Below are 12,348 nucleotides of genomic sequence, written 5' to 3' on the forward strand. Positions count from 1 at the left end.
TGTAGGTGCTGGAGAAGGCAGCTAAAAGGTGGAGGCGGAGATGACACAGTTTTTTCTACTTTCAAAGCTTCAATGGATGCTAAGTGAATCCCTGCCATCACTCTTCTTCTTTTCGTCCACCCACTCTAGCTCCACCCGTCTGTCACGCTCCCTCTCTTCTTATAAACACACACACACAGACATAAACACTCCCTTTCTCTTTTGGTGAGGTTCCACACTCTCCGTCCTTCTCTTACCAACATACAGCCACAGGCATAGGGGAGCGTACCTTCATTTCCAGGGTCCTAAGTTCCCTAACCCTCTAACCCTAACCCTACTCCTGATTCTAGTACTGGGGACCATAGCGCCCTTTGTCATGTTCCCATTATGTGCCACATAAATCTGGGAAACAGGGGGCACTGGGAAAATAGGAACAACCCCAATTGTATGCCTCAATCCTATGTTTCTGTGGTCCTATGTTTACAAGGTTGTACGTTCTCAGGGTCCTTTGTTCCCCAGTTTAAGGGTTAGTGGTAGGGTAAGGGTGTTAGAGCGTTAGGGAACTTAGGACTCTGGGAACATAGATACGCTCCAATACAGCTTACGCAGCAATCCTGTTCAGACCTAATAACAAAGCCTTCAAAGAAATCCTTCAAAATTTTAAAAAGGATAAAAAAAAGTATTGTAGTATCAATCTCAAAACTTTTGCCTGTCTCATTACTTTACTATCATAATGTAAGTCTCTCCTCTGAGTGTCAGAGAACCTCTGGGGGAGGCTGATTTTTTTTATTTTTCTTAGAGGTGACACAAAATGCAATCAGGGCGAATGAGAAGCCAGTAAATTCAATAATGGAGGCAAATGAAAATGGAACTGGAGACTCTGAGGCGGGATGGGCTCACAGCCCTAATAAGCCCTCTTCTGTCACCGCTTCCCTGCATCTAAATTAACCAGAGGCCCTCCAATCAGCGCAGGCAAACAAAAGAGCCAGCCAAAGAGATGAGAGCGCCACTGAATACTAATCAAACAGCAGTGGTCATCAGTGATCAACAACGACACGTGTGTATGTGTTGGTGAGAGGAGAATCTATTAGCACCCAACTATGACCAGTTGCTTAATAAGTAACAACATTTTGTTCACGAGCATGTTCATTTCTATTTTTTTCAAGTTAGCAAATTTGGCAGGTTTAAAAATCAATTAAAACCAAAAGCTCAAAAAAGCCACAATCGTGCAAAAAGTACTATATACCATTCATGTGTTTCCAAAGTTCTTTACTTAGCTTTTAATAGGTCTGAGTAACCCAGAGGTCAAGCAACTCACTCATCACATAAATTGCCAGGTTCAGTCTCAAGGTACAAACAACCCCAGAATTGCTGTCCCATGTTGTTTTTCTACAACAGCAGTGATAGGTTGTTTTACAGTGGAGTTACTTCGACAGTTAGCCCACTCTCTGCTCTGTTATTGTGCTGAAAACAGTGTTTTGGTACAATTGCCCAAGCTCAGAACATCAAAATAAAATTTAGAGGGCGCTGTGAGTGGACCGTAGGGGAGCCATCAAGACAGTAGAACTCCTGAGCAGCTTCACTCATACCTTGAAATGTGCCCTATTATTAAATGTCCACTCTTGAGTCCGGAAAGCAAAAAGAAAAAGGTTCCTTTAGAGCCTTAATATGTGTGCGCTTGAGTACCTGCACTGCATGAGCATATACACACAAGCACGCGCCGCTCATCTGATATGCATTTTGTAATTCAAATCAGGCTCATTACATATTTTCATGGAGCAAAATGCTTAAGAAGTGTCGGAAACAGAGCAAACCCTCTGCATTAAAATTGACACCTACAATGGGCTAAATGGGCAATTTGTCATTTTCTGGCACAGAGCTGCAGCACTCATCCCTCCACTTGGGTAATTTGGGACACAGACACACACACACACACATCAGCAAATCAACTATGACCAGTAAATTGCCTCCATCTGGGTCTACAGTGTATTTAGTGTGAGGCTATGTGAGCCAGTCCAGCACGACTCCACTCCTCCCGGTTCCCGACTCTACCTTGTGACTTCTTCAACAGTTGCTGTGGACGGACATATTCATCAGTGATAATGAATGGCCCTGCTCGGCACTCTAATGGATTTGGAGTTTGGAGTGGAAGTTACACAACAGATCTCCAGAAAGGCTTGGACTCGCACTTAAACAAATAATAGACCCCAAAAATGTCATAAAAAAACTTGCCAAAGTCAAACAGCTTATAGACGCCTCAGAGAGAATGCTGACAAACGCAGTGCAAAGCATACACCACTTTTGTACATCCACATTTATGATATATACCAAATATTTGAGCTGCAAATATTTCAAACCAGTGACATTAAATGCGTCAGTAGTTTTCAATTCCATTTTATTTATATAGGGCCAAATCATAACAAAAGTTATCTCAGGACACTTCTCATACGGAGCAGGTCTAGACTGTACTTCTTCATAAATTATTTACAGTGACCCAACAATTCCATGAGCAAGCACTTGGCAACAGCGGCAAGGAAAAACTTCGAGCAGGACTGGGCCCTAGGTGGCTGTCCGTCTGCCTCCAGCGTATTTTTATCCTGAAATGAGCTTTTCAGGTAGAACTTTTTCTTTCTCTTCCACAACTTCTACATACTAACCTCGGGGCCCTCACCCTAAACCTTTGGAGCATGGCAAGTTATGAGCTAGGTGACAGTAAATGTGCACTAAGTATTTTGGTCATCAATACTGCTATTCTGCTCACTTGAAAACTCTGCTTTAACTGGAGCATTTCATAAGCATCACCTCCACCAAACATCCACCCTTGGGGAAGTTATCTTTATTATCATCACTGCCCAGTCTCTGCTGCAGAGTTCTGCTGACTGAACTTATCTTGGTACATAAATGTAAGCTGTTGACATTCTTTATAACTGCTTCAGGTTTACCTACGACATTACTGTTAGACTTTCTAGCTACCCATTGTTAAGTCCCAGGTTTTTGCACCTGCTCTGTTCTACAGTATTATGGAGTAAGAGCCATTATTGCACACTGGGGGTGTTCTGTCAGGTGTGTAGGTAGCTCAGTTAGCCAGGGTCAGCTAAAACTAACCTAAAGAACACAGTGTGTCAGCCCGTGGAAGTGAACCCTAACATCAAAGTGTGGGGCACAGGGCAGCAGACACACTGTCCCGGGGGACTATTACCATTCCATTAGAGATCATTTTGCCCTCCTTCTACACATGCCACAGCCATTAATGGAGACAAACTCAAAGCCCCGTGGGTCTCTTTGTCAAAGGATTTAAACAAAAAAAAAACACCAACGGCAGCACAGTGTCTGACAGCACAACACAGATAAACTGAGCACGGGCATGGCATTACAATGACTTCTGGGGGCAAGAGTGTGAAAAAAAAAGGGAACTAAAGAGGTGAGAAAAGAAACCGTCAGACATGGCATGGCATTGTGTGTCTGCATGTCAATGGAAGTCACCTTTTTTTTTTAACGAGAAGTGCTTTGCTGCATTATCTTCTGTTCTTTAGAGAAGACTGAGCTGCAACAGGCAGCAGGTTATTGTGGTTCTTTTGGTTGAGCTGTATTTTCCCCAGGTGACAACACAACTGAGAAGACTCAGGAATGTGCAACAAAGATTTCCAACCTGGCTTGGCTTCATATCTAAGCTCTACGGGTTGCATTGCATTACATAACATTGGAGTGTTTTTTTGTTTTCAAAAGCGAATGCTGGTGCTGTTTCAACACTCCAATGAAAAGGGGGGTGAAGATGAAAGAAAAAAAAAAAAGCAAAACTTTATTTCACAAGCAGACTGAAGGGCTTGCTCGCTTTGCACATCCACGACTGCAGCATTTTCTGGGGTAGCAAAGCAGCGTTTGAAGATGGGAGATATGTTTTAATCATTTGCCGCCTTAATGATGACACTGAATTCATTATTAATGGGCCCCATCCCTCTACTCTCCCTACTCTCCCTCTTCCTCATAACAGTCCGGAGTGAGAGTGGGTATTAGCATTAGCTGCTTTTGCTCTATTTGATCTTTCTGTAATTACACCACTTTTTGGAGATCACACCACAAGCTTTATGTTAAATAAAGAGGCCTTGGAAGTCATTTTTTTAAACACAAATTCCAAACACAATTACCATGCATTTCTTTCTCTTTTTTTTTTCCAAAGAGGGAATTATGCATTTTATTTCCCCTTAAACCTGACAGTGAAATGTATATAGCCAGATCCCTTTTAAGTGTCAATTTAAGTTGAACATGAGGGTAAAAATGGAGGCCTGGCTGCATAAAAAGGCAACATCAGTCAGCTGTCTCCATGTGAAATGCAGTGCCACACAATTCTTCTTTTAAGTGTGTAACACAGTTACGTTAGCTAATTCTCAATTGCTGAGAGACTCAAACTTTAAGATATTTCCGATTGTCATAAAATTAAATATTTACTGAAGACAATTGGTGCGGCTGAATAAAACCATATTGTATAGGGTATGACTTGACACTGTTGTAGATATCAGTGCTCTGGTCACAGTCATTGTGTGTTGATTCCCTCACATCAGCATTTTGCAAATCTCCTTAATCATGAAGAAAAATCTCCATTTGTTCTGATTTAGCTGAGCGGAGTGAGAAACTGCTTAGAATGCCTGTGAGCTGATAAATCAATAGTCATGCTCTAAAAATGAAGATGCACATGGGGTTAATTATAATGAAGTCTATTAATCAATTCATCTCAGCAGCAACTGCTGTTGGTAATTTGGGCTAAATGTATTCAAAATGCTCACAAAAATGCTGCAATTAGTGAGACAGCAGCAGTAAATTATTAGCTTTAAATTAGGGGATGTTTGGGTTGTTGCCAGGTTGTGAAGCCATGGCAGTGTCACTAGAATCCCAGTGAGCCTTAAGGAAAGCAAAACAGGTGAGAGAGGCAGAGAGGTTATAGAAGAAAGAAAGGGGATGGCAGAACTGGTGCTTTGCTTTCTACACACGAGCATGAGAAGGGGGGCATTGCTGCCAGATGGGAAGTTGGAGTCAGAGCTCTCTTTGGGGCATGCTGAGCCATTTGGCCTCCATCCAAATGGGCAATTTCACAGCGTAGAAAATATATATATATATAAAAAAAAGCTCACAAACAAAGCAAAACTTAAGCAAAGAAAGGGAAATCTGGATCCGAAAACCATTTCATACACGCCATCTCATCAGCTGAGAGTCCTATGGTGGTTATTATCACCACTGCTGTGCAGCATGGGGTGATTAGCACTGCCGTGTCTAGCGAGGCATGTTATATTTATGCACACAGTTCATGTGGCTGTCGATGCATGAGTTGTGCATGTGGATTGCAGGGTATATAGCTTACAAGGAACTGCATGAACATCATAGGGTGAAGCTGAACAAGGTATCAAAGGAGTTTCTTTAACACAGATTACTATAACCCTGCTACAATAAAGACCACACTGCTGTATGTATACCGACTCCATAGCTAAATTGAATTCCATGCTTTCTGTGGACTCCCACTGTGTAGTGATTCCACAGAGGAATAGAGTAGCAGTGAAGCTGTTGTTTAATGTATTGTGTGCAGTGAGAAATGTTGGATATATTCTCATTTGGGCATGTACATCCCCTCTAGATATGGTGGTAGGCTGCAAAATAAATTACCAATAAGTACATTTCATCATACATGAATTTAAGCAAGTGTGCATAGTAGCTTTCTTATTATCATTAGCATGGGAGAATAATCTGCTAGCCTAATTGTGAGCTTATTCAAAAGAGAGAATTCACTGTGTATCCCTTTTTGTCCCAAGCAGAGGAGTGGAGGGAATCAAGAGGAAGAGCACTGATCCATATGCATGGTCAGATATGGCTTAATTGCAGCATAGGGGTGCACTGGGATCAGATGGTATGGACTAAAGACTATCAATATGAGGCACCCATCCCCAGTATGTGCTAAAACAGGAGATGTGTGGAGTGCCAGCCAGACAGGCGGGGGGCTGGTAGAGAGCCTGAATCACAGCGGTGAAGCAGAGGTAAATTCTGCCTCAGAGGATCAACACAGTCTCCAAAAGTTTCACTAAAATAAGAGGAATTCAGAGATGCAGATTATGCATTGTGGACATAAATAATGCAAGGGATACCTTACTGCACCCAGAAAGGATTATTTGAAGGTACTTGCATTTCTCACTGTGCCTTTCCGGTTACATGAAGAAAAACTGATCCTGATCTTTTTACTAAATTTACTGTATGTTAGCTGGTTGTTCATTCTATAAGGCAGAAAACAGCACAGAAACATTGGTCCGCTAGCTGGATCATTGCCTCATTCCTGGAAGGTTATGAAGGACAGTGATCATGCAACATTTTCACCTTGGGGGTAACAAAATTCCTTGGAGTAAAGTGAGCACACTCAAGCTGTTTCTCAAGAAATAAAAGGAAAGAAAGCACTAAAAAAAAAAAAAAACAACCCTACCAACCAAGAAGGGGTAAATTCTGCACATAATGTTTATGATGCTCAGTTATTTGTAAAAAGCATTCATTAGTGCAATCTGAAGAATAACGGGCACAGATTCCATGGTAGAAGGGGAAAACATAGAAAAACAGAAAACAGCAACATGTGTTACTTATCATGAGTCAGACAGGGATAAGGGTCCACTTAGGCCTCCCTTTCTTTGTAGGGGTGGTCGAAATGGAAGGCGCCCTATTGCTTTACCAGCTTAAGGTGTCAGCATGCCCTTAAAACTCCCAGGGGCCCTTTATCACCGTGTTCAGACTCCATAAAATGCTGCTTATTACACTAAATCTGTCATGTGCTTTAATATGGATCACTATTTGATCCCCCTCCATCAATCACAAAAACACCACGGCAAAGTCAGTGGCATAAGAGCCTAGGATGAATTTCAGCTGTCCAACTTTCTCAACACTGATGGCTTTTCTCATCAATATTGATGTCTAAGATTTTATTGTGCTTGTTGAGCATTTGCTCTTTTTCTGCTCCAGCTTCCAAAAAGTTACAAAGGTCGGTTGAGACTGCAGGACACAGGACTTCTGTTTTACACTAAAATTAATTTGGTTCCTCTGTGAAACATTTGACACAGAATTGCCTGCAGTAGGAAGGCGGGATGGATGTAGGATAAATTGCAATGCCCACAGGAGAGCAGTGTAAAGCGGACAGATCGATGCCAGAGAAGAAGCCCCAGGCAAAATACAACAAAGGGGGACACAGCAGAGGCGTCCTGGTAGCTTGGCAGTTTAGGGCATGTACCACGTGGTCGGTCCATGGTGGGATTGAGCCCAGTTTTATACCCTTTCCTTGTTTAATGCTCTGGCATCTCCTCTGCAAAATCATGCCATGAAACTAACCTCAAAGGTGCCACATGTAGCAGTTTTTACATTTTGAAAACATTACAAGCATAAAAAAATTACTTCCAATACCTTGGTATGAACAAATTGTCAGAAAGACTGGCAGCTTCTCATGCATTTGTCTTTGTTCTTTGGCTGTATTTTGGAGGACATACGCGTTGGACATGATTTTTTCCATTGGCCATTGCGAGATGATCTAAAAGATTTTCGCTCCATTCGTACTGGAAGAGCAGTGCTCTTTTCCTGTTTTTCTGCCATACAGAAATCCAGCAAATTTCCTCCAAAATCCAACAAGATGAAAGACACAAAAATGCTGTGTAGAGACTCAAAAAGGCATCACATTCTCTCCATCGTGATCTTGTTTACAAGTTTCTGAATGTGCAAGATATTGATTATTATTATTACGTAAGGAATAACTTAATTTTCCTGCTTGTGCCTTTTACTTTATTCACTCAACATGTATAACAGCGCTATACTCAGACATTCAGTATATCCCTTCAAGTGCTGACACTGACAGCCTTGGACACTGTCATCTGGCTTTGGTTTTCATTCCTGACCTTCATCCCATATCACAGCTTCTCTCTGTTTACCATCTTCCCTGTCACTCTAGACAGTACGGCATCAAATAGAGCAAAAAATGCTGTAAAAGAAAAAAGAGTGACCTGAAGACTGAGTTCCACTGCTTATCTTCAGATTGCATGTGACAGTTGTCCCTCATCCTACGACAGCTTGAGTTTCTCTCCCGGAGCGATGGTAATGCCGCCGCCGAAGACCGAAAAAAAAAGGCAACACCTGACGTGCTAAAATGAGTGAACCTTTTAGCAGCACCTCAATCCGTGAGGATTACATATATGATGTATATAGCTAATGAGGAAATTGGCTATTTGGGGAGCAGCCAGAGGAGATATAAGCAGGAATGCAGTGAAGCAGGTTCTTTAAAAGATGATTTTAAAGCCTGTAACAGAAGATAGAGCTTCTATTATTCTGACTGGAGTTGGAAGGTCACTCCACCACTGGGTAACACCAAAATGGCAAAGATTAACTGATGCCGAGGTCATGACTCAAAGGTCTGATACCAAGATAAAGTTAATGCAGACAAAAGCTACCCTTTACAAACGCCATCCACTTTAGCTTATGCCCTGTGATGACAAAAAAAGAACAGCTGTTACATAAAACATAACACAACCACTTCCTCCAAAAAACTTGCTCCATGAAAGAAGCCTATTTTTGAGTGTGTAAACAAAAATGTAATTAATGGGAAAATAGGACTTTTCACAGACATTTGATCCCTCTATATGGCAAGCCAGACGATTAATTTGCCAGGGTAGATTCGTAGCTTCAAAAGTTGAGTTCCAATATTGTGACTTAATTAAAAAGGCCCTATTAAATCTGTATATGTGGGTGTAAAAACAAGTCAAACACAAGCATTTATAGTGCAGAGAATGGCAATGTAGGGTACAGGATGGTGAAAAATGTATCCCTAATTCACAAAAAGCTTCCATAATTCATTCATACTGCAAAAAATTCTCCAATGATTTATCATAATTATTATAAAATATGTGTAATTTGGTGGTGCTCTTATGCATCTTTTATTCTGATTTATTTACTTAATTTACCTCTTAAGAGTGGAAGTGAAACAAAATAACAAGTGACAAAATTGCAAGAGTTTTACTCCTTTTGACGTGTTCATCGTGCGGCATTAAATACGCCTCAACACTCATGCAATCATTCTGACCTGTGAGGTTGCGCAGGCCCAGCTGCCTCAGGCCATAGTACCCGTCCCTCCTGTAGTTGAGAAAGATGGCCAAAGAATAGCGTTCCTCGTACAGTTTGGTGCCGCGGATGATCCGTAGATTCTCCAGCGGCAGGTAGTCGAACTGGTTGAGAGCCACCAACACGTAGCCGGTCACTTCTCTGATTGACTGCAAGGGGAAAAAATACCAGAAGCATATTTAATGTTATTGATCAAATTTGATGGCATTCTATGATGAAAACAGTAATGACAATTCAATTTTATATTTCATTTTCTTGAGCAATGTCGAGACAATATCAGCCCAGTATCCCCATGTATATTGTACATTCTGCACTTAACAATTTACCTCCAATATTAGTGTCCCATGCCACTGTAAATAATAGTGTACTTTTATGCAGGAGATTGAGTTTGAGTCCCATAACAGACCTATAATTGTGTTTATTTGCCTTTTTATTAACTGTAACCACAATCTTTTCCTAAAATTAACCACTTTGCTGTAGATGCAAAGTGCAAATACTGGCATAAACCAAATGTAACCTGGGGTTTTGCAGAATTGTACTGTATGGATGTTTTTTGTCTGGTAATAGAGTTGAGAAAAGGATAGGTCACCATCTGATTTAGGAAATTAAAACAAAATCCCCAAACTCTTCGTTAAAAATGATTGTAAGAGCACTTAAGTCACTAATCTAAGAAGTTGTTGGGGATTAACACAAGTGAGTACATTATTTACCACCCTGACATCCACATCTCAACTCATCTCTTTATTTGCAGTTTTCCCAAACTTTTTTTCAGCCATATCTGACTCATGGAAAACATTTCATGTGATAATGCATTCCTCACATTTTCAGTACACAGAGCATGTTATTTGCATTTTGAAATGTCAAGCTCATGAAAACTTTGGACATACAGCCTAAAATGATTAAAATGTCAGCTCAATTGCAGACTTATTACACTGATTACAATCTCTCAACTGCTCTTTAGGTCTCGAGAAGCCATGATACTATAGCAAGTATGATGTTCGTACAGGGCCAATAAGCGATTTAAAGGTGCCTTTAACAGTGACTGTATTCGACTGATTTGATTTTATAGCCTATATGTTAAAGGAATCATATGGAACTGCTCAGTCAGGTGTCATTTAATACCTCAGAGACCTAAAACTAAAAGAAGAAAATAATTTGGCATTGGTTCAAGCTAATAGGCCTTGGCTGAATGCCCAAGTCAGGCACACTGACTAATATGTGTGTCTGAGTGCCTTGCTGAACAGCATGGCAGACCATAACTATCTGCCTCATCGTGCATCAATTGACCTTCTCAAAAGTAAAAAAAAAAAAAAAAAAAGCTGATTACCTCTGTGTTATGCACTTGATGAGGCAAATTAATTCGGCTGCAGAGTCAAGCTGAAGGATGGGGCCAAGGCGAGCACTTTGAATTTTTGAATATTTTTATCATAATTCTACGGAAAAATTAAGAAAAAAAAATTGAGGGTTGAAGGTCAACGAGACACAGTTATCACATAAACAGATAACAGACCCATAGAAAAAAATAGTTTTTGAAAAAAACCTCCTCAGGCTGACAGATCAATACATTTGGCAGCATCTACACATACAGCATCATTGCCAGATAAACTTAGCCTGATGTGGATATGTGCACGCACTGTATGTGTGTGTCGTCCCTTGTTGCAACAACTCCATCTCTGTGGCCATGCAATATTCATATAAGTCACTCAAACAGCAGCTTACTAATACACACACAGAAAAACCCGCAAACACACATACAACAGCTGTTGAATGCCACGCTAACACATTTTACCGACCACCGCTGACAAGCCTAATTAGAACACAACATTCAAAAGTGGAGGGGGGGGGGGGCAGATCTGCTTATAAGGTTCAACACTGACTTGTACAATGGAGGCCTAGTTTGCAGCAGTTGGCAGGCACACATTTTATTCCTGTGGCATTTTGTTTTCTTTTTTGGGAATCGACCCCTCTTTTTCTTTCTTGAAATGTGGTATACAAAGCCATGTGTTTTCACATGGGAGACGGGGGCATCACCTAGAGGATGTAAAAATTGCAGAGATTACCCCATATAGCTCTGTACAGGTGCCAATGTGAGTCTAATGCAGCAAAAAGAATATGATCCCCCACTGGCTTCCCACCAGTGCACACAATAGAGCTGGGTTTAACATTTTTTATTTGGTTTATACTGAAGTCTATGAGCTCAAAGCGGCACCAAGCAACACTGACGTGCCTCCAAACTCTTACTGATAATTAAATAATAATATCTAATTTATGGGCATTCTTAATATCCAGCAACAGGGCAGGGAAAGGCTTCTGAAGAAATGAGAAGCTATAGAGACATCCTAATGGCCAGAGACAGGCCAGATGATTGGTTAGGAGAGAGGGTGGAAATGAGTAATGCAAGGTTTGATTGGCTGCTGACCCCTGGGAGACGCTAGTGGAGACTGACAGTTAGGACACAGCATTTGGAGTGCCTGCATTTCAGGATAATACCAGGTAACTGAGATTTGCTTCTATATTGAGCGCTCAGCAAACACGCACACCTGCCAAGTTGGCCTATTGTAACACTAACACAATGGGAAGGAAACAGACAGTGGAGGTGCTTATTAGCAAGATTACAATGTGTCAATCACCTGGTGAGAGAAAGAACAACATAATAAAAGAGCAATAGAATCCATTTCAGTGGAGGCTTTGATTAGCATACTTATTGTAAAAAGGATTTCTATTGTGAGGTACTTCGCTGCCAGTCAAAAACCCCTTGGTGAAATTATTTCCTGTCAAATATGTTTTGTGATTTTTTTTTATGTTTGTTAGAGAGTTAGCAAGTTGGGCAACTTCATGCAACTCAATACAACTTGTGACTCAGAGTCCAAAAAACAAAGCGCACAGAAAAGACTTTCTTCTCCGGGGTTCTTGTTGATCTGGCCCCTGTAGTTCGAAGTCATGCCGTTTCATCACTTTGACCCTACAGTGACCCTGTGTTTACTGCCGGGGGCCAGGGTGCCTTGTGAGCTCTCCCTGCTATCATTAACTGTGCCGTAACCCCCAGGTGCCTACCAGGGGCGATATGACTGCGACGGTGGAGGCTGATCCACAACCCGACCCAGCTGTAGGCATGCACTCGGCTGTTGGCAGACTCCACAGTACTTCCACTGTGCCCCCTTCTCTCTGCCAGCCTCCGGGACCCGCTGGCATAACCAAAGAAAAACTGTTTCCCTGTTGCTTAGCAACCGCAGGAAAGCCTTCCAGCAG

The 12,348-nt window shown here is 41.5% G+C and overlaps 1 protein-coding gene across 3 annotated transcripts in view; it reads right to left on the reverse strand.

Annotated features, from left to right (window-relative positions):
* The window catches only part of si:ch73-383l1.1 (receptor tyrosine-protein kinase erbB-4), a 230,251-nt gene that overhangs the window by 81,548 nt on the left and 136,355 nt on the right, over positions 1–12,348 (reverse strand). For all 3 annotated transcript variants that reach the window (XM_051427370.1, XM_051427371.1, XM_051427368.1), the window contains exon 3: positions 9,062–9,248. In XM_051427370.1, the coding sequence (XP_051283330.1) occupies positions 9,062–9,248 (187 nt within the window). The remainder of the gene's footprint in view (positions 1–9,061; positions 9,249–12,348) is intronic.

The sequence above is a fragment of the Dicentrarchus labrax genome, unplaced genomic scaffold (genome assembly GCF_905237075.1).
Source record: "Dicentrarchus labrax unplaced genomic scaffold, dlabrax2021, whole genome shotgun sequence".
Classification (NCBI taxonomy): domain Eukaryota; kingdom Metazoa; phylum Chordata; class Actinopteri; family Moronidae; genus Dicentrarchus; species Dicentrarchus labrax.